Raw genomic sequence first — 22,653 nt, forward strand, 5'->3', positions numbered from 1 at the left:
GGTCAGAGAGAGAAATGACAAATTCACAGAGACAGAGCAAGAGGAGGCCCCATCTATTATTCAGGACAACCCCCCTCCCCCACTCTGTTGGCAAAGACTACAACCAGGGTGCCTCTGACCTCTGACCCCACATCACTTGGGGCACCCAGGGACCTGCCTTGGGACCCCCATCCACCGGCGGGAGGGAGGGGGCCTTGGGGGGGTCCCCAGAGCTCTCAACCCTCTGATCTGAAGCGGCCGAGGCAGCATGTCCTCGGGGCTCTGCAGAAGCTCACCAGCTTCGGAGGGTTAAATTTAGCTTAGGTTCCTCAGTAAATTGCCTCTTTGCCGAGGAACGGAAGAGGACTAAACCTGTTTACAGTGTTTGAAACCCACTCACTACAATATTTTGCAACCATCACAGTAATGACTCGGCTTCCCATCTCAGACGTCTCTCAGGAGCTCAGGTGGGTGCGGGACTTTCAGAGCCACCTGGCACGGGGGTTAGCGAGGAGGCTGCACGCTGGGGTCGGGCAGACATGGGTTCAATCCCAAGGCTTGCAGCTGACCTGCTGGGGGACTGCGGGGTGGCTCATTGATGCTCCTGTCAACGGTATCCCTGATCTCTGCCCCCTTGGGTTTCTGTAACAGATGACACGAAATGCCAGGGAGGCTGAGCCTGGTGGCTGGCGAATGCCAGAGACCAATGGTTCGGTGGTGCCAATGGAACAAGATCTGAGGTCAGGATTCTAGGATTCAAATGCCACTCATGCCCTGTCGGACCAGGGTAAGTGATCTAACCTCTCTGTCCCTCAGTTTCCCCATGGGTAAAACGCGGATGAGGATAATGCCTAACTCACAGGCATGTTGCAAGGTGACTTAAGTTAATCCTTGGAAAGCACTTTGCAAATCTGCCATGCGGAACAACTCCAGAAGGCACCGTCACATGCATAGTCTATGTTAAATGGCACCCCCGGGGTGATGCAAAGCAGCAGCTGACAGCCGTCATTAATGCCTTTAGCCACTGGGCTGTCTATTGTGGGAAGGACTGTGGGCCAACATGGGTCAATATGACCCAGGGAGAAGTTAACCAGGGTCTTCTGGGAAGGAAGCTTCTTGATGTCAAGAGAACATCGCAGGAAGCCAGTGTTTCCCTCTTTCTAGATGTTAACTGGGGTAACAGCCATCTACAAACCTGAGAGAAGCCAGCCTGAGAACAAAGCCAACTCCAGAGGAGGAGAACGCTGAGAGAATCGCAAACAAAGGAAGCTAGATCCTTGATCAAGCTGTGCTTGAAACCCACATCCCTCTAGACTTGCAGTTATGCGAACCAACAAAAACCAGTAACAAGTATAGGGTTTCCTTCTGGGAGGATGGAAATGTCTTAAAACTAGACAGAGGCGATGGTGGTACAACACTGAGAATGTGCTAAACGCCCCTGAATTTTCACTTTAAAATGGTTAATGCTTAATTTTATGTTATGTGAATTATACTTCAATTTTTTTTACATGTAAATTGGGTTTTCTGTTACTTGCAGCCTAAAGCTTCAAAATCAATACCTCTGATTCCAAAACAGTGGGTTTTCCACTCCCCATCCCAGATCCCTGGACACCATTTTCCGTATCCATATGTCTCAGACTCCTCGTTACCCACTTGCAAACTATGCTTCCTTTATACTATCCCATAATCACCTTATCATTAAATAACAAGTCTCTGCCTAAAATTCTAAACAAAAGTCTTTGCTCAAAAGTCTACAGTCCTGGGGGAAAGCCATGAGGTCGCTCATTGTCAGCCCATGTTTATTCAGCAACTACTATATGCTTTGCACTGCGCATGGCCATGGGAAGGATTCAAAAGCAACTCCATAAAAGTTCTCATTCATTTATTCCTCTATCTGTTCATTCATTCAAAAATATTTGCTGAAAGGGGGGCCTGGATGGCTCAGTCAGCTGACCATCTGACTCTTGGTTTCAGGGCAGGTTGTAATCTTAAGGTCCTGGGATCAAGCCCTGCGTTGGGCTCTGCGCTCAGTGCGAATCGGCTTCAGATTCTCTTTCCCTCTCCCTCCCACTCACTCTTGCTCTCTCTCTCTCAAATAAATAAATATAATCTCTAAAAAAATATATATTTGCCGAATGCCTACTGATTCCCTGGAAGTTCTAGACGCCAGGATACAGCAGACAGACCAAAGTCTTGCTCATGGAGGGCTGGCATCCTGGGATGCAGGTGGGAAGAGACAAGCACTAAATACCAGAGCAAAGGACGAGGTGTTAAATAGTGATTCTGGGACTGTAAATGTTATGAAAGTTTCAAGGAGGCTTCACTGAGGCTATTTTTAAAGAATCGATAGTATTTGGGAAGGAATTAGAAGTGAAGGGAAGACCGTGACCACACAGAGCAGAAGAGAGACCAGCACGCACTATCTGGGGCAGTCACGAACGCCACGATCAGAGTCGGGATGGCCCAACCGTGCTGCCGTAACAGACGACCCCCATCCCTGGGGGCTTAACAGAACCGACGTTCACGTCCTGCTCCTGCTGTGCGTCCAACACGGGAGCAGGAGGCTGGGATCTGGACCCAGGATGACAGAAGTCCATCTTGTCACAGCAGGAAGAAGGGAACGTGGCATGTCCCACACGGGCTTTCAAGACCCCACCTAGAAATGACCTATCCTGGAGGGGAAGAGGCAGAGAACCAGCCGTATCACCAGTGGTATCAGCAGTGATCAATATCATCAGGGCCTATGACAATCTCCACCTTCCTAACTGCTCTTCCCATTAGACTGTCAACTCCCCAAGAGGAAAAACTGCGGCCAAGCTGACTTAGTTGCAAAACAGTTAACAATCGCTCTCGACCCCTCGCTCAGTGCTTGGGACAGCACGGGAGCAGAGTAAATGTCTGATGAAAGCTCAGATGGGAAGGTTTGGCAGCACTGAAGAACGGAACTCATACGTGGCGGGAGGTGGCAACAGTCTGAGAAGATGGCCAAGAGGTTGGACCGGTCATTGGCGTGGAGACCAGAGCTCCGTGTCAGAAGCAGGTTGTTAGATGCCCACCAACGCAGGCTGAGCAAAACACTTCAAAGCGAGAAAGGAAAATGCTCAGTGACACACCCAGAGGAGTCGAAATGTGCCTCCCATGTGCTGATTACATGGACTCCGCGACTAGGAGAACAGAGGTGCCGCTCACTCCGACAACCCGGGATCTGGCTCTGAGCCATTGCTCACCTGCAGCTGCCTGCTTTCTTCCCCATCTCTGTCTGCCTCATCTCTCAGTTGGATCTGATGCTGTGGACCCCACTCTCCTTCTTGGAACACTGCGTCCCTTGATCTTCGTGATGCAGTTGTTACCTCCTTAGCTGGTTCTTCTGGCAGCTCCAAGGATTATGCTTCTTTGTTCTTGTTCTGTTCTGGAATGATCTCCTGCTTATCCTTGGGTCTTGGCTCATGAGTCCTTTAGAAAACTGTGGCTAATCCCTCTGTTTATACCTCTCTTCAAGGATTTACCTCATTGGACTGGTCTATGGCTATGTCTTGGATTTCACTGAGGGCAACAACTAGGAAGTATTCACCCTTATATCTCCGACATATAACACAGGAGCTGACCCCCACCAACTCCTTCAGCTGCCCTTCTCACCACTCTCCCCCTCACTCACCTTGCTCCAGCCACACCGGCTGCCTCTGCTGCTCCTCAAACACATCAGGTATGCTCCTGCCTCAGGGCCTTTGCACTTGCTGTTCTCGCTACCTGGAGCTTCTCCAAGATCTTTGCAGGAGTGGCTCACCCCTCTCATTCAGGACTCGACTCAAATGTCAGATCACCAGACGGGCCATCCCTGACCACCTTTTCTAAGATACTCCTGTCCCGTCACACATTACTCCATAACCCTGGATTATGCAATTGTCATCCTCGTTGTACAAATGTGTCAACTGAGGCATGCGAGGTTGATTCAGTAATGAAGGACTCTGGATGTGGTACCAGAAGTGGGATGCTGCTGACACATTATAATTACAAAGCTGGTAAGAAGTTGGGCCAGGTTTTGAACCCAAGCACTCTAGCGCCCAAGCCCACAGGCTCAGCCGCTCTGCTCTGTCTCACAATTCCTCCAGCCTCTATTTCTACCTCCTTCCTCCCCGCTCTGTTCTACCCTCTACCTTCTTACAGCTGCCTGGGTAAGTCCACTTTGACCCTCCCCAAACAAGAAACTCCAGAGTTCCCTCTGAAACCACCTCTTCCTTCGTTCCCTAGATGAAGTAGGCTTTAACTGGCTTTTTGAAAGATGTTATGTATTTATTTGAGGGGGGGAAAGCAGAGGGAGAGGGAGCAGACTCCCCACTAAGCAGAGAGCCCGGCTCAGGGCTCAAGCCCAGGACCCTGGGATCATAACCTGAGCTGAAGGCGGACGCATAACCGACTGAGCCACCCAGGGGCCCCGGACTTAACTTGTTTTTAATTCAGGGAGTCCGTGACATTAGGGGGAAAAGTCACATCCTAATTGTCACTGCCTCTAGCTGAAATTATGAAGGGAGGCAAAAACCTGCAGTCGTGTTAACAGTGTTAGCAGCTCCTGTGACTTTGTCATCAACAGAGAACACACTTTCATGTCACATTACAATGATCGCAGAAATCTTGAAATAATCATTTACTCCCATCACTACCTGGAAATTGTTAGGCCTGTCACTAGATCTCGGTTTTTACGTGTTATTAAAGAGGTGTATTTGTAAGAGGATGACAAAACTCGTTGCTTCAGATATTTTGGTTACTAATCCTCACTCTCATTGGTCTTCTCTGTTTGATGTTACCCATTTATTTTTTTTTAAAGATTTATTTATTTCAGAAACACAGAGAAGGGGGAGGGGGAGGGACAGTGGGAGAGGGAGAGAGAGCATCTCAACCAGGCCCTGCACTGAGTGGGGAGCCCACCATGGGCTTGATCTCAGGACCGCGAGATCATGACCTGAGCCAAAATCAAAGAATCGGATGTTAACCCGCTGAGCCGCCTAGTTGCCCTTCACCTTATGCATTTAAAAACACAATTCTGAAAAGGGGTCCCTGCACTTCATTGGACTGCAAAGGGCTCCTTGTGGGTGTGTCTTTGCTGACCCTCCCCCGTGGCATGCTTCTGCGGCCCCACTCCACATCCTCTACCCCAGGAAATCCGTGACCCACCCTGACTCCCCAGACTCTCTCTCCCACCCGTGCCTGCCCCATAACTCTGCTCACACGTCTTCCAACACAGCCTTCTCTGTTGCAGGAAGTTGTGGTCTCCTGCCTCAGAAGCAACATTCTTTGAAGTCAACACCATTCTTGTCTCTTAGGAAATCCAGAACTCATTCAGGAAATTATACCAGCTGTGCCCAAAGGCGGGGTGGGGAGGGGAGGAAAGTGCCTTTGAGGGTAGCACATGGGAGGACGTGGAGGTTGGGGGATTCCCCAAGTTCAGACTGACTGTTCCCCAAGAGTGGAAGGATGCATGGGGCCTCTGGGGTTCTAGGTTCCAGGCCTCCCCAAAGATTCCTGGGTCCCAAACGTGTCTCAGAAGCAGTTGAATCTACAGCTGGAGAGGATCTTGCAGGACAAGGGAAGGTCTCAAAGGTACCAGTGTGGCCTGATGGCTCAGGGGTTTCCCGACTATTCCAGATCCCCATCTACATTTGAGGCACCCATATGGGCAAGCAGGTCAAATGCACTGAGCAAAATTTTATTTATTTATTTTTAAAGATTTTATTTATTTATTTGACAGAGATAGAGACAGCCAGCGAGAGAGGGAANGGGACCTCCAGGCTGTTTACTAACTGGTATGGAAATATTTTAATATTTTAACAATAAGCTGTACCAATGTGTCCCAGCTGAATATCTGAATACACAAAGAAGAGATAAGTGAAGCCAAAAGAGTAAGAATCCAAACCGTGAATCATATGAGAATAATTCCGTGTTGGCTTAGGAATGGATTAGATATTATTTTTTTAATCCTCCAGTGGATTTTACGTTTCCAAGTTGTGTGTAAACCTGGGGACCTCCCCTGAGTATATATCGTAAGTAAAAGGAGAAACAATGACCTTGTGGCCTTGGTTCTCAAGCATGACTGCATGTTAGAATCACCTGGAAACTTTGAAAATGCCAGTGCCCGGAGCCCACGCCCAGAGTGGGATTTAATGGGGTACAGATGGCCTGGGCATTGGGGTTTTTAAACGTCCCAAGTGATCCTGATGTGCAGCCGAAGTTGGGAACCACTAATGTAAAGTCAGGCTTCTCCAGGTGTGGACCCCGGACCACCTGGGGAGCTTTTGAGAAAGACAGATTCTCAGGCCCAACCTGCCGAATCAGAAACTCCGGTGAGCCCAGCGACACCTGTGCTCCAACAGCTCCTGTCAACAGGGCGATGACAGGTGCCCAAGGCCAGAGGTTGGCGGAGATAAAAATCGGCTACTGACAGTCCTGGAGGACGGCCAAAGCCACATGGACACACCATCGCCAAAAACCTTTCCCACCGCAAAGAAGCCCATGATTCCACCACGCTGCTAACCAGCTGCAGTCAGCCAGAGTCCGGCGCACAGGCCTGGCTCGGGACTGGAGATCGCGGACACAGATCTGAAGAGAATGGGTCGGCCTGTTGGCGGCCCTTGGAGGAATGAACCGAGCTGGCATGTCAGGTAAAGGCCGAGAAAGCAAACACACGAGAACGGGTCTGCGTTCCGTGACGGAGAAACCCGAGGAGCTCTCCAGCATGGCTCTATTTGATGAAGCCTCTTTTAAACGGAGCACCCATGTTCTGAGGCAGGAACCAAAGAGTTCAACAATGTTCCAGAGGGCTCAGCAACAGGCCCAATACACAGGCGCCGTGCCAGTTTGTCAAGAATTTCAGTCCCATATGTCTGCTGAAAAATCCAACATATTCGCGTTAGTACTTCAGATGCTTCCCCATTTTGGGAGGCATTTGGGGGCAGCTGTGAACATTCAGATGACAGCTTTGAAAGAGGGTCCCAGCCCTTCTCTGGTCCTGGAGGGAAAAGCCTTCAGATTTTTGGAAATGGACCCAGCGGAGCTAGAAGGTCATTTCTGAGCTGTGTGACTTTGGGGAAGTTGCTTAACCACTCTGGGCTCTAGTTTCCTGATTTAAAAAGGAGGAAAGGGTAATCGAAGATATTCACTAAGATTTTCTTAAAAATTAAAAGAAAGTATCAGAATGCCTATAACAATGATGGCTATCACATCTGCTTAATAAATGTTAATAAATTACAAAAATTAATAGACCCTCCAAGTCAAGGTTTAACACCACTGGTGGCTTTTGACATCGCCATCTCTCCAGAAAGCACCATATGAATTATCTTCTCTTTGTCCCCACTAACTTCTCACTATGGTTTAGAGCAGGGTCAGCAAGCTACATCTCTCAGGCCAGATACGGCCCACCTCTTCCTTCTGTAAATAAAGTTTTATTGGTACCTAGTCATTCATTTACACATTTTCGATGGCTGCTCTCATATTCCAAATGCAGAACTGAGGCTTTGCTACAGAGACCGTCTGACCATCAGACCCCCAAAGCTGAAAGCATTCACGATCTGGCCCTTTATTTTAGTTCGCACCCCAGATTTAGAAGTTAGATTTTCATCTCCCAGCCCTGAGCCTATTCCAACATCATATCCTGCTTCCATCCAACCTTTACTGACCAGCTACTATGTGCTTAAGCCCTGGCAGTACATAATCAGTAAGGTAAGGTCTATGTCTTTCTAGAGGTCACAGCTAGCAGCAGGGGTGGGAACGTGTTCGTTTTATTTAACTGAGGACGCCTGTAACACTTTATAATGTGCCAGGCACCATGCTGAGCATTTTGTAAGTGTTTAATACTTGCAATAACCCTATGAAACAAGTGCTATTCTATTCTGCATTTTATTTTTTTATTTTTCTTAAAGATTTTATTGACTTATTTGAGAGAGAGTGTGAGTGAGAGAAGGAGCACGCAAGCAGGGGCAGAGGGAGAGGGAGAAGCAGGCTCCCCGCTGAGCAGGGAGCCCGATGTGGAGCTCGATCCCAGGACCCCAAGATCATGACCTGAGCCGAAGGCAGATGCTTAAGCGACTGAGCCAGCCAGGCGCCCCTCTCCTCTGCACTTTATAGACAAGGCAAGTGAGGCTGCTAGTGGAGTCACTTGCCCAAGGTCACGCAGCGCGTACAGAACCAGAGTGTGAATCCAGGCACGATGACTCCAGAGTCTGTAAGCTGGGCAGGCTTCTTGTGCAGAATCACGTGCCCTAAGACACAGCCTGGAGGAGCTACGTGTTGCCTACTTCCCAGGCCATTCCCAGGCCATAGGAGGGGAAGGACAGGCTGGCTTTTCCTCCAAGACCCTGTTATCAGAGCACTGCCACGTCAAAGTACTCTCCCAAGACTCTCTGCACCAGGATCTCCCCCAGAGCCCAGAGAGGCCATGGTATTTGCCCAGGGTCACCCGGCTCTCATGGGATGGGCTAAGATCTGAAGGCAGCTCCTTTTGCCTCCTAATCTACTCTTTGTACAACACTTGGGGCCCTCCGGAAGAACTTAAAACAGGCAAGAACAGCCTTCTGGGATGGCAGAGGACCGGACTTGCTTTGCAAGCTGGCATTTTGGGGCGATGGTGGCCGCGTTCTTTAACTGCACTGTCGTGGATCCGACTGCTGGCCCTGGGCTCCTGAGGAGCTTATTAGACCTGCCCCCCTTCCCTAAGGGGCTGTGACAAGTTGAAAATGTTAGAAGGCGAGAAGTTATTTCATTTTATTTTATCCCAATTTGGCCTCTTTTTGAGCCGATTCTAACAGCAGGTTTAGAGGACGGGTCATGCTCTCCACACTCACCTTCAAGGTTTTATAGATTTCATTCTGAACCTGTCTCAGACTCAACACGACCACGTTCAACAGATATCGAGTGTCTTCTACCCACAAAGCTTTGGGCTGGGCAATGCCAAAGATTCCAGGATCAATAAGAAAAGGATCTTCCTTCCTGGGGTTTAGCATCTAAAGGCAGGGGAAAGCTTAAGGATCACACCTCATTCATTCTGCTGTTCCAGGCATTTCCAAGTTCATGAACTTGCAAGAAGAGGAATTAAGAGGTTGGGCTCTGGACTTGGACAAAATCTGGGTTCCAAGGCTGGTTCTGCCCCCATAGTCTTTATCATTTTCCCTTCTGTGCCTCTGTGGCCTCTTCTGTGAAATGGGTGCTGGGGTGAGGACCCCTACAAGCTCATACCCAAAGCCCCTTGGCCCAGGGCCGGACCCATGGTGATTGTGGGATGAGGACTGGTCTCTGTGTACCCCCTGGGTGAAGTGTACAGTCGCCTGTCTGCATGTCTGCCTCCTCCTCCAGGCAGACCCCCCCCCACAGTACATCATGCAGGACTTGGAACCAGAGGATGCCCTGGATAGAGAACCGAAGAGAAAATGATGTTCACTGGCTCGAAGAGACTTGCAGGTCTCCAAGCCAGAGACACAGAGAGGTCATCAATATAGATGTTCAGGTTCCCAGGGCTCAATTCACTCAACGAACATTGGCACCTTCTATGTCCGGGGGACACTCCAGTGGATAAGGAAGACGGAAACCCCACCCTCATGTCGCCGGCAGTCTGATCTAGAAGGAAACACGCAATAACGGTCAATGAACAGAGTGATGTGATCCACAGTGTGGATCTGGGCTGAGACATCTGTGCTGAGGCTGAAATGCAAGAAGGAGCCAGCCATGCCGAGGGCATTCCAGGTGGAGGCAATAGCAGGGGCAAAGGCCCTGAGGTGCAAACACTACTTGAAAATGCCGGGAACAGAAGGTGGGCCAGTGAGACTTGACCAAAGTGAGAACAGTCATGGTGGAAGTTCATTCAGAGATGAAGCCAATGGACTCCTCTCCCCACCCCGGGATGGGAGAAGCAGTGCAGACAACCTGGAGAGCACGGGTGCACAGACACTATCGAGAGAACCTTGGGGGTCTGAAAGGACAGACGTCTGGAGTGATGGAAGCAGGAAAAAAGATGGGAATCAGCAGTAGGCAAAAAGGTAACTCTGGGGGGACATTTGCTCACAAGCTGCTTGGGTTCCAAAAATGAGTGTAGAAAACCTGATAGATCATAAAAGATGGGGGGGAAGCAAGGAGGGCGGGGGAGGGCACCATGGGGCAGGGATGCTCCCGGGCCCTCCATGCCTGGCCACAGCCAAAGCTGCTAGTACTTCAAAGGACAAAAGGAGGGGCGCCTGGGTGGCACAGCGGTTAAGCGTCTGCCTTCGGCTCAGGGCGTGATCCCGGCGTTATGGGATCGAGGCCCCACGTCAGGCTCCTCTGCTGTGAGCCTGCTTCTTCCTCTCCCACTCCCCCTGCTTGTGTTCCCTCTCTCGCTGGCTGTCTCTATCTCTGTCAAATAAATAAATAAAATCTTTAAAAAAAAAAAAAAAAAACCAAAGGACAAAAGGAGGGTCTTTCTGCACTAAAAACCAGTCAGGCGCACTGAAAAAGAAACTCCCTGGGACCAGACCTATATATTTTTTTTAAATATCAAGTAGGCTAGAACTGTCCAACTGCCTCCCTTAAAAGAGAAGGAAAAAAAGTGCCCCGATTTCCAAGCAGGTCTTTAAAGGTCGGATTTGGTTTAATTGTGATGTCTAAACAACCTGCTATTCTTTTTTTCTTTTTAACTCTGTAAACTGAGGCCTCTGGGTGCTTAACCAGTTTACCCAAGAGCAAACTGGTAGCAAGGCTCACTACGTGTCTGCATTGTTTTAAATGCTTACCATATAACGATGCATTACATTTCATCTTTGTAGGAATTCCAGAAACGAGCATGATTACCTCCATTTTACACACTAAGAAACTGAGGCACAGAGAGAAGAATGTCCCTCCCCTGGAATCACAGAGTCAGTGAGGGGCAGAGCTAGGAGTGAATCCCGCCATCTGGCTCCCTGTCCAGGTATTCAACCACACTCCAGCTCAAGGCCAGATGGGCCTCACCCTTGACCCCAGGACCCACCTGAAGCCCTCAGCCCTCTGGGAGCCCTTCAAACTCCGAGATACCTCCCCAATTCATCTTTACAAGCCCTTTGTGAGTGAAAAAAGATATTGCCATATATGTAATGATGGAGTATCATATGATGAAAATTGGATTCTCGCTTTGGGGCTGCCTTCCATTTCTCAGAATGCTGAGAAGGAAGAATGAGCCCGGGAGGTGGGTACCGGAGAGGCTGAGCATACCGCCTCCCGTTCTGGGCTGCTAGTGTCCGCTCGGCTTGGGAGTCACAGCGCCACCTGGTGGCTAGTCATGGCAGCCGCAGGCGAGCGGGGTGACCGCAGGGGAGAACCCGGCTCCCCTAGCCTGGATATCCGCCTCGCCACCACCAAAGGTGGCTGTTCCAGCCCAGGAGCCCACAAACTCCTGCAAATGGCCTATTTTCAGCTTTGCAGCCCAGTGTGTTACAGACTCCACTCCACCACCGTGGTACAGAAGTAGCCACAGGACGACAGGTGCATAAACCAACCAAGGTACGTTCCAAAAAACCTTAATGCACATTGAATTCTGAATTTCACACAATTTCACATATCAAGAAATATTACTCTTCTTTTGATTTTTTTCAACCATTTAAACATGTGAAAACCTTTCTTAGCCCGTGGGCCATACAACAGGTGTCCGGTCAGATTTGGCTTCCTCATTGTAGCTTGCTGACCCCTGTTCCGGAAGCTAGGGACCCAGCAAAGAACAAACCTGGCAAAAATTCCTGCCCTCGGGGAGCTAGTGGAGAGAATACAAATAATCGACAAGATAAAAAGCCAAATGTGTAATAAATATGAGTTGGTCATCAGCGCTCATCAGAAAAATAAGATAAGGCAGAAGGAATAGATACATATAGAGGCAGGATTTTATTTTATTTTAAGATTTTATTTATGTGTTTGAGGGAGAAAGAGAATGTGTGTGAGAGAGCAAACACAAGCCAGGGGAAAGGCAGGGGGAGAAGCAGACTCCCTGCTGAGCATGGAGCCCGATGAGGGACTCGATCCCAGGACCCCGGCGGGATCATGACCTGAAGCAGAAGGCAGAGGCTTAACCATCTGAGCCACCCAGGCGCCCCTAGAGACTGAATTTTTTTTTAAATAATTTTTATTTTGTTATATTAGTCACCATACAGTACATCCCCAGTTTTTTTTTTTTTTAAAGATTTTATTTATTTATTTGAGAGAGAGAGACAGCCAGCGAGAGAGGGAACACAAGCAGGGGGAGTGGGAGAGGAAGAAGCAGGCTCCTAGCAGAGGAGCCTGATGTGGGGCTCGATCCCATAACGCCGGGATCACGCCCTGAGCCAAAGGCAGACGCTCAACCGCTGTGCCACCCAGGCGCCCCCCAGTTTTTGATGCAATGTTCCATGATTGAATTTTAAACAGGGTGGTGAGGAAAGCCTCACTGAGGAGCTGACCTTTAAGTAAAGGCTATAAGGAGGTAAGGAAGGAGCCATATGGGTGTAGGAGAAAGCATTCCAATCAGCGGGAACAGCCAGTGCAAAGGTCCTGAGACAGGACTGCCCTGATGTGTTTGAGGAACAATGAGGAGGTCCAGGTGGCTGGAGCAGGGTGAGGAAGGAGAAGAGTGGGAAGAGGTGAAAGCAGGGAAGTGACAGGCAGATCACACAGGACCTGGATGGCCTTAGGGAGGACTTGGGTTTTGACCCAAGTGAGGTATGAGCTGCAGAAAACCCAGATCCATCTCAACAACCATGAAGGTCACATGTGGGTTAAACATGCTTCCTTGGGGTCCAGGGGCATTAGTCGTTTTACCAACAGTCCCATATAATCCTAAAGAATCCTAGTTTGTCCCCTGAAAACCATGGAAGTAGTCCACTGGGCATTGAAGATGAAAGAGATGGGGGGAGGGACGGAGAGTACGTGAGAAAAGTGACTCACTAAAACTGGTGTTGCCTTCTTCCTCACCTGGCACGTGCCCTCCTCTCAGCTCAGGCTCCAGGGACCCGGATGATTCAGGCTGCCTATGCCAGCCCCCCTTGGTGAGCTGCAGTATGGCCGAGCCTGAACCCCCACGTCCTAGAAATAGCCATTTCCGGCCGGGGGGGTTCCAGATCCCGCCACCCTGTCCTGGCTCCGCCCCCAGAGGCCTCGGTCAGCCTGGGGACCTGCCTGCCCAGCGGCAGAAGGAGCCGTAGTAACACCAGCGCCTGCTGGAGCGGCTTCAGGAGCTTGCGTGTGCCCGCGACGGGTCGTGGAGCATAGAAATACTGGAAAAGGATGACACCCGGCACCGTCTACTTAGAACAGTGGTGACACGGATTAAATGAGCTACTGTACAGTACAGGCTGGGCGCGGCGCCCTGCAGATAGTAAGCGCTCCGCAAATACGGGTTATGATCGCTATCCTCACAGCATAGTAATAAGCATCATTCCCCGCCCTCCGTCCTCCCACCCGGGCCCTCGGTTCTCTGACGATCGCGGTGACGGTGGTGATGACTCAGAACCTGGCTGGCGAGACCGTGCTCCCGCCTCACGTGGGAGCCTGTTAGAAAGAAATGCTGAGTCCCAGGCCCCCGCCTCTCTCCCTGCCCCCGCCCCCAGCCCTGCTGGATGGGAACCTGCGTCTCACGAGGCCCTGCAGGGGTTCGCGGGCCCAGGATGAGAACTAGCCTGGAAATCCTCCCCAGGGAGGCCCTCCGATGGGGAGGGAGGGTGTCCCCCAGCAGAGCACAGCCCCTCGGCACTCTTCCTACCGGCCACCATTTGTTTCACGTCGGGTTTTCCTGCTGGGAGGAGAGCGTCATTGTGGGAGAGTGGGAGGTTGACTGATGTGTCCCCAAGGCCCCACATGGAGCTGAGCACGGAGAGTGTGTCTTAAATATTGGTAAAAGAAAGAAGGAGGGACATCTGTGTGGCTCAGTCGGTTAAGTGTCTCCCTTCGGCTCAGGTCATGATCCCAGGGTCTGGGATGGAGTCCCACCTCAGGCTCCTTGCTCAGCGGGGAGTCAGCTTCTCCCTCTGCCTGCTGATCCCCCTCCTTGTGCTCTCTCTCTCTCTCTCTCTCTCACACACACAAATAAATAATTAAAATCTTTTTTTTTAAAGGAAAGAATTAGAAGGGGAGGCAGAGGGAGGGGGGGGGAGAAAGGCAGAGGAAGGGAAAATGTGGAGGGGAGAGTAGGGGGGAAAGAAGAGCACCTCCTCCCTCAACTCGGGGTCCAGGAACCTCCAAAGTGGGCTGGGGCACCCCAGGGAGTACATCTGTGGAAGTGCGAAACCAAGTACTCCAACTTCCCGCCCTGTTATTGTTTCATCTAAAACAAGGACAAGCCCTGAGCTTCTGGCTGACCCACACACATCTAGCTGGCGGGCAGCAAGCCCCGCTCGTTCTCATCCAGGGTGTTCCTTCAAGAGATCTTTACTGAGCACCCGCCAGCTGCCAGCCTGGTTCGCCGGCACTAAGGACACAGCAGCAAACAAAACAGACAAGCATCCCTGCCAAGAACATTCCAGTGGGCAAGACAAATAAGAAAGGAAATAAATTACCATGCAGGGCATGGTGACACACCAAGGTCTGCTCAGCCCCATGTAAATGGGGTGATGGATTGGGGTTAGGGCTGGCCACAGGGACATGTGGCCATAAAGGTCGCTGCCTGGAAAGCAAGGGTTGAGGAAAATAGTAACGGGAGCAGAAAGGAGCAGTGAGAAATGGCAAAGCTGGGCCTCGGTCCCTTCCTGGCACCAGGACTCCATCAGTCACAGAAGAAGGAGAAATGGTGGTGATCTCCTTCAATCCCTATCAGCAGGTGGCCCCAAAACATTCGACATTCTCATGAAGACATCTTGAGATGTGAAGTCACAATAAGTATCGTTGGCTTCACCTCGGCGGAGACTTCTGAGAGGGATTCCTACGGATGGGCAAAGCCACCACGGTGAGCAGCCCGTGCAGAAATAACGTTTCCAAACAAAGGATTCAGAACGACGGGTATTCTATGGGACAATTGATCTGGCCTCTTTTGTGAGCCAGTGGGACAGTGAAAAGCGTGGACAGGGAGAGATGCTATTACAGACTGAGTAAGACTTAGAGAATCACTGCGTGATCCAGCAACACACCCAGAAGAGTCGAAAGAAGGGTCCAGAAGATCTATTTCCACACCCGTGTTCATGGCAGCATTGTTCACAATCCCCAAAAGGTGGAAGCAACCGAAAAGTCCATCAACAGATGAATGGGTCCACACAATGTGGTATACCGTACACTGGAATGTTATTCAGCCCTAAGAAGGAAGGAAATTCTTACACCTGCTACCCCACAGCTTAACCTTGAGGACATTATGCTAAAAGAACAAAAGGACAAATGCTGTAGGATTCCACTTATGTGAGGTTCCTAGAGTAGCCAGATTTATAGTCAGAAAGTAGACGGCGGGTGCCGGGGGCTGGGGAAGGGGGAGACAGTGTTGAATGGGGACAGAGTTTCAGTTTTGCAAAGTGCAAAGAGTTCTGGAGATGGGCGGTGCTGATGGCTGAACAACCCTGTGAATGTGCTCAATGTGGCTGAACTGGACCCACGCACGCTTAAAAGTATAAATTCTATGTTATGTATGTTCTTTAAAGAGATATAATGACTGGAGCACCTGGGTGGCTCAGTCGGTTGGGCATCTGCCTTCGGCTCAGGTCATGATCCCAGGGTCCTGGGATCAAGCCCCACATCGGGCTCCCTGCTCAGCGGGGAGTCTGCTTCTCCCTCTTCCTCTGCCCCTCCCCCCACTTGTGCTCTCTCTCTCTCCCTCTCTCTCTCAAATAAATAAGTAAAATCCTTAAAAAAAAAAAAAAGAGCTTGAATTTTGGAAGCTGACAGCCCTGGGTTTGAACCCCGGGTCTGCCGCTTTCTCGCTGGGAGGCCCTGGGCAAGTTACTTCACTTCTCCCAGCCTCTCCTTTCTCCTCCGTGAATTGGGGAGAAAGCGGAATCTACTGCATGGCAGATCGGGAGGAGGCAACAGGATCATAAAGGGTCTGTCCATCAGCAGGTGCCCAATAAACATTAGCTGCCATGACTATTACCGATTATAATGATCATTTTTCCTTCGGCAACCGGGACTTTTTTTTTTACCTCTTTAATTCACTGACACTTTTCCTTACCCTAAAAATCTCTTTTCAGTGGTTTGCAGAAATAACTCGTTTTAACCCCTTGAAGAAGCCTCACTGATTCTGAGAGAACTCATCAAATCTCTTTTCAAAAGGAAAATAAAAGGAAACAGGAGAATGGAAATAAACAGAGACTCAAGAGGGAAGAGAGAGGAGAGAGGAGGCCAGCTCTGGAGAGGGGATAATAGAAGATCGGTGTTTGGCTTCGCAGATGCTGACATTAAATGCACCCTAGTTATTTAAGGAAGGATGGATGGACGGATAGGCAGATGGAAGGATGGATGGATAGGTAGATGGATGGATAGAAATACGGACAGGTGGATGGATGGATGGATGGATGGATGGATGGATGGATGGATGGATAGATGGGTAGAAGGGTAGGTGGGTGAGTGGGAGGCTAGACAGGTGGATAAGGAGAAGATTAGAAGAACACAGTGTGGAAAAATAAATGAAGTTTTATCACAGTGCCTTTCTACTTGATGCCCCAATGTGCCACCAGATGTCAGCCTAACCTCAGGAAACCGCCTGAGCAGCCAAATTAGCACCACCTTTTGATGAGTTTTCATTGCATTCTCTACTTACACATCCCTCACCAACACACCCCCGAACCCAACTGGCATTTATAACCCAGCTTTCCCTCCCAGCAGACAGAAACTCCAGGGAAGCCTGGTGGAGAGCTGTGTGTGGGGCTGGAGACCATGTTGCTAATTTCCCAGAGGTCAGACTGGAGCCTAGAGCGGGTGGGAGAGGGGATTCCAGGGTCCCCAGGAGTGACTGGCGTCCAGGCCAGCCTCAGCTCCAGTCGCCCGGAAATTTGCATTGGAATCCCACCTTCTTGAGGTCTGTCCAGAAATCCACCCCAGCTCTGAGCCTTTGCCAAAGAAGCTCTTGAGAAAAAGAAAAAAAAAAAAAAAAAAAAAAAGCACCAGCTTTCCTTCTGTACCTGGCGCTGCAACCTTCACACGCACCGCTTGGATCATCAGCCTAGAAGGAGCGATTTCACGGTGAGGGTATGAGCCGCGGGAGGCCACTTGCCCAAGATCACAGGAACAGAGCGGGTCAAAGCCCACCCTTCCTCCCCAAGGCGACTCCTAGGAGAAGACCCACTTTCGGGGTCATTAGCAAAGAGGGAGGGGGCCCAGGACCCGAGTCCCCAGAGCCAGCGCATTCCCCCAGCCACCCTCAAAGCCCCCCCCTCTGCCAGCAGAACAGCCCGCAAACCTCCGGTTTAGTCTCAGTGCTTGAGGTAGAAATGCGATTCCCACTCCCCACCCCTTCCACCCCCGAAAACAGCATTTCTTAGCCGGACTCAGGAATGCCTCCCATCGGAAGCACCGGCCAACCCATCCGAGTGGACATCCACAGACCTGGGCGCAGGGACCACCGCGGACGCCCTGGCGCGCCTCCCACCGACCATTTGGTTGCTGCACCCTGGGCTGCGCAGGGGTTCACTGGGGCTTACGGCAGGGGTACCGGTCTCCAGGCATGGAAGGTTTCAGCAGCCAGCCCCCCTTTAGGAGTGCTCTCCAGTCCCTGCCCCCCACCCACCGTGCCTGCCCCCCACCCAGCGCCCCAGCCCGACCGCCCCGCGTACTCACTCCCATTCCTTCCTCCTGGCCTGGGGGGTGCTGTGGACTTTGTGCGCCTGGTGGGCCAAGATGACATCCCGGTGGTCCACCACGCCACCCCGCCGCTTCAGAGGGGGGCCCTGGCAGCCGCCGCTCATCCGGGGGGCCCGCGCGTCCTGCGGAACGCTGGCCGTGCCGTCGGCACCCGGGGGCCCCCAGCCGCCGTCGTGCAGGGCGTCATAACTGCGCGGGGAGAACATGGGGTCCGGGACCCGGGAGGTCTTCCACATCCATGGGCCTCGCTCAGAACTCGCAGGGTCTTCGGCCTCCAGCACACCGCGCGGCTAGAGGAGAGAGCAGAGAGCGGGCGGAGAGTGAGGGCGGCGCGCGGCGTACGGGGACAGGAGGGCAGGGAGCCTGGGAACGGCCACTCACGCTGCCCCCGGGCTGGCGAGCGGGGTTTAGCATTTCCTTGGCAACTCGGGCCGGGAAGCCGGTTCTCGGGAGCTGCCCGGCAACTGCCGCACCCTGACGGAGGTCTACACCACGGAGGGCGGGACCCTGGAGAGGGCTCAGCGCCTCAGTGTTCTGCTCTGCCAAATGGGTCATTGGGAGCCTGCTCCTTCACTCTCCTCCGGTTCCCGGGCCTGTGAGCGTCACAGAGTGACTTAGAAAACTGGAGAAAGGGCGAGGTCAAGGGTCAGCTTTAAAATCCACGTGGGACATAGCCGTCCATCCAGTAGCCTACTCTTCACCACCTGGCGGGGGGTTTTGAAGAAAAAGGGACAGGGTTCCCAACACTCTTCCCAAATGTTCCCAAATGCACCGGGTGGATACTCAGCACCAGACANGAAAGGGCGAGGTCAAGGGTCAGCTTTAAAATCCACGTGGGACATAGCCGTCCATCCAGTAGCCTACTCTTCACCACCTGGCAGGGCTTTTGAAGAAAAGGGACAGGGTTCCCAACACTCTTCCCAAATGTTCCCAAATGCACCGGGTGGATACTCAGCACCAGACAGCACTCAGAGGAACTGGAGTTCTGACATCTTCACCTCCGTTTTCACTCACTTATTCACTCAACAAATGCCAGGGGAGCAGCCGCTGTGTAAGAGCCCTTGCTGGGAGCTGGGGACACAGCCCAGAATGAGACAAATCTCCTCCTGTCGTGGAACAGACGTTCTACTGGGGGGCCAGATGTATGATGACTAAAATAAGCACATTATGTAGAGATTGGGGGCTAAAAGTGTGGTGGAAATTAATCAGGAAAGGTGTATTTGTTTGCTGGAGCTCCCATAATAGCGTAGCACAGACTGGGTGGCTGAAGGAACAGAAATGTATTTCCCCACAATTCTGGAAGCTTACAAGTCCAAGATCAAGGTGTTGGCAGCACTGATTTCTTCTGAGCCCTCTCTGGCTTGTCCTTTCCCAGGGCCTCCCCATGGTCGTCCTTCTGTGTATGTCTGTGTCTTAATCTCTTCTTACAAGGACACCAGTCATACTGGATTAGAGCCCACCTAGATGACCTCATTTTATTTTAATGACTTCTCTAAAGGTTCTCTTTCCAAATACAGTCACATTCTGAGGTACTGGGGGTTAGTGTTTCCATATGTGAAGTGGGGGGACACAGTTGAGTCCATAACAAAGGGTGATAGGCAGAGTTGGGCAGGCTGGTCATTGTATTAAATAAGAGATCAGAGATGGCCTCACTGAGGGAATGCCATGTGATCAGAGGCCCTAAGAAAGTGATGCAGGAGTCACATGGGTATCTGAGGGAAAAGCGTTCTAGGCAGAGAGAAGAGCAGATGCAAAGGTCCTGAGGCAGGGCTATGTGTGACTTGCTCAAGGAGCAATGTGGAGGCCCTAGAAGCTGTGAGTGATTGAGGAGGGAGGACGAGATGAGGGTGGGGAGGTGATTGGGCAGAGCTTATGGGACCTTGTGGACCATGGGGACGACTCCACTTGTTTCCTCCTGGAGTGAGACAGTCCATGGCTTTCGGAATGCATACCTCACCCGACAGCATATTTCCAGTCTCAGATAAAAGTCCCCACCACTGGCCTCTCCTCATCTGTCCAAGAAAAGCAAAGCTTCTGGAAGGCTAGCATGAATGACATAGGGTTAGGAAGCTGAATGTCATGCACGAATGTTGTGTAAGTCCCCTCAACCCCCAGAGGTGTAAGGAGATGGGTTCAGGACACCTCTGGATTGCCAGCAATAAATAAATAAATAAATAAATAAATAAATAAATAAATAAATAAAATGGGTGTGGGAATAGAAGCTTACCTTCCTCAACCCCCAATTATTTCCTCTCATCCTGCTGGAAGCATCCAAAGAGCTCCCCTGGCCCCTCCCAGTTCACTATCAGTTTAATGACAACAGTTACCCTCTGGTTTTTTCCAAATCTTCTAACTGATGGAGTTTAATAGATCTTCATGATGCCTTCATGCTTCAAGTTCTTCGCATGAAACCCTCCTTTAGAACACCTGCCATCATGCATTTATAAAGTCCTTGTGTTTCCCCACATACATTCCCTTCGTACTGAAAACGAACTCTGGTATTCCTTTTATGAGCACGCACACATGGAAGGCATTTTCCTTCCCATTTTACAGAAATAAAGCTGAGGACAGAAGGGGGATTCAAGTGCCTTGCTACCAGGTTCCTTTCCTACCTGCAGGAGTCGTCCCTCCCTGCCAAAAAAATATTATTACTGCGCCAGTATTTAAAAAAGAAAGACTCTAGCTTACAGGTTGGTTATACATAGTACCTACCACTTAGCTAATACCCTAGGGACCAGGCACAGTGGAAGCACCTTGATGGAGAAAGTTCCACAACCTACACAAGGTATATTTGTCCCTGGGAAGGTGGGAGGAGGAGCAGGAAAGACGAAACCGGAGGCATACACCTGAGATGACATCTGAGACATCCACCTGATTGTCCCACAGCCCCAAGCCAGGATGCTCCGTTCCCCACTCTGCCTACAGCACATGCTCCTGGGCTCCCCATTTCATTGTGGGTTTCCCGATTTACCGTGATGCCCAAACCACAAAATGAGTAGTCACTCCTGGCTCCTCCCTCGCCTCCACTCACTGCATCAGATGCATTAGCGGGTCTCAGCCACTGGTCTCCAAAATATATCCTGAATCCGATCACTTCTAGCCCCTGCATGCCTCCCCCCCTCAAAACGCTCACCTGGACTCAGGTAGCTGCCTCTCCCGGGTCAGTGGGCTTCCCCACTCCCACCCCCAACTCCCTCCCTGCACCCCGCTGTGCAGTCAGTGAGTCTTTCTGAAAGTCTTGCAGTCAGCACTTTCACTGTTACAGGAATAAAAGCCACACCCTACAGAGCTGTCCCCTCTCCTTGACCTCAACCCCTTCTCTTCTCCCCTCTGCCCTCTTAGCTCCAGACTCGAGGGCCTCCTCACCATTCCTGGTCTCTACTGGACTCCTTCCACCTCTGCACCTGCCATTCCCTCTTCCTAGCAAGCTGTTCCCCTCATCTCTGATGGGCCAGCTCCCTTTCATCATTCAGGGCTATGGTCAGACCCGGGCACTCCCCATCGCATTCTCCAATGTGGTCTTCCTCATGGGGCTGGTCACTCTCTGGGACTGGTACTTACGTGCAGCTTTGGAGAACATCTGCCTCCCCCAAAGGAGGTCTGTGCCACGTGGGCAAAGTATCTTGATCTGTCTTGTTGCTGGTGGGTCCCAGTCACCTGAAATATTTCTTGCCTGAATGAATGAATCATCTCAGGAATGGGTCTACCCAAGAAAACATCACCAAGCACCTTGCAAGTGCCTGGGGTCCAGGACTTCTCCTGAGTAGGGAAGGGATGGAGTATGATAGGAACGAAGATGCCAGGTCCTACCCCAGCACAGGATCAACTCACTGTGCGGTCCCCAGCAAATTAGTGAACCCCCCAAGTCTGTGTCCTCCTGCACAATGTGGAGGGGGTGATAAGTACCACCGACAGTCATCGTGAGGGGTCAGCGAGCTAACCTGTGGGAAGGCAGCATCCTGAGTATGGCGCTGGGCCACGAAAAGCACTTGGTCAACACTGGGTTTCGTGTTGATACCGCGGCAGGCCGGTAGAGCCTGGCAGCCGTGGGGATGGAGGACAGCTGCTCCAGCAACACCATCCGGCATGCTCCGCAGAGCGGTTCCAACGGAGCCCCAGCTGTCCCATGTGTACACACGAGAAATAAACACCTCCCCAGCCAACAGGCACTTCCCAGCCGGGTGTCCATCCCTGGCACCTGCTGGGCCCCATGACCAGGTGTGTTGTTCCCTCTCTCTGTTTGCCCAACCGCAGCACAGAGGAAATGGCAAAGCATGTGGGGTTTGCTTCCCTCAGAAGCAGCCAGGTTCCATGAACAGACGGTGCAAAGAGAAGACAATGGGGAAAAGCAAATAGAAGAACAGAAGCCGTGTGAAGCCTGAGGCCACAGAGAGCCGTATTGTTAATGTCGCAAGAACAGAATTCTACAAAGCACCAGCTTTGGATCCCCCACTTTCCCGAATCCAAATTGAAGCCGTACCTGAGATGGGGGACTGACCCCTACTGCCATGCCTGGACCAGCCTGAGTTTCCATGGCAACCAGATAGTGCCTGGAGATGCTGTGATTAACAGATGCTGGTACTGGAACTCTGGGGAAGGAGTGCGGAGGCAGGCGACTGCAGGGAAGTCTGGGGGCCTGCTATGACCCCCTGCACGTGGACAGGGACATTTACGCAGCTGTGCTGAGCACTGGGCATCACCACCCATGAGCGAGACAAGGGCTAATCACCGGTAAAGCAGCTTCATCTCCAGTGAAAATTAGTAAAAGTATGGCAATGAAGCAAAAACGCAAAGGAAGGGGCACCTGGGTGGCACAGCGGTTAAGCGTCTGCCTTCAGCTCAGGGCGTGATCCCGGCGTTATGGGATCCGAGCCCCACATCAGGCTCCTCTGCTATGAGCCTGCTTCTTCCTCTCCCACTCCCCCTGCTTGTGTTCCCTCTCTC

The 22,653-nt window shown here is 51.3% G+C and overlaps 1 protein-coding gene across 1 annotated transcript in view; it reads right to left on the reverse strand.

Moving 5' to 3' along the window:
* Positions 1-22,653, reverse strand: part of LOC117801735 — a 74,810-nt gene that overhangs the window by 41,061 nt on the left and 11,096 nt on the right. The window contains exon 2 of the mRNA XM_034657161.1: positions 17,686-17,999. Coding sequence (XP_034513052.1) covers positions 17,686-17,945 — 260 coding nt within the window. The 5' untranslated portion in view covers positions 17,946-17,999. The remainder of the gene's footprint in view (positions 1-17,685; positions 18,000-22,653) is intronic.

This window comes from Ailuropoda melanoleuca, chromosome 4, assembly GCF_002007445.2.
Source record: "Ailuropoda melanoleuca isolate Jingjing chromosome 4, ASM200744v2, whole genome shotgun sequence".
Classification (NCBI taxonomy): Eukaryota; Metazoa; Chordata; class Mammalia; order Carnivora; family Ursidae; genus Ailuropoda; species Ailuropoda melanoleuca.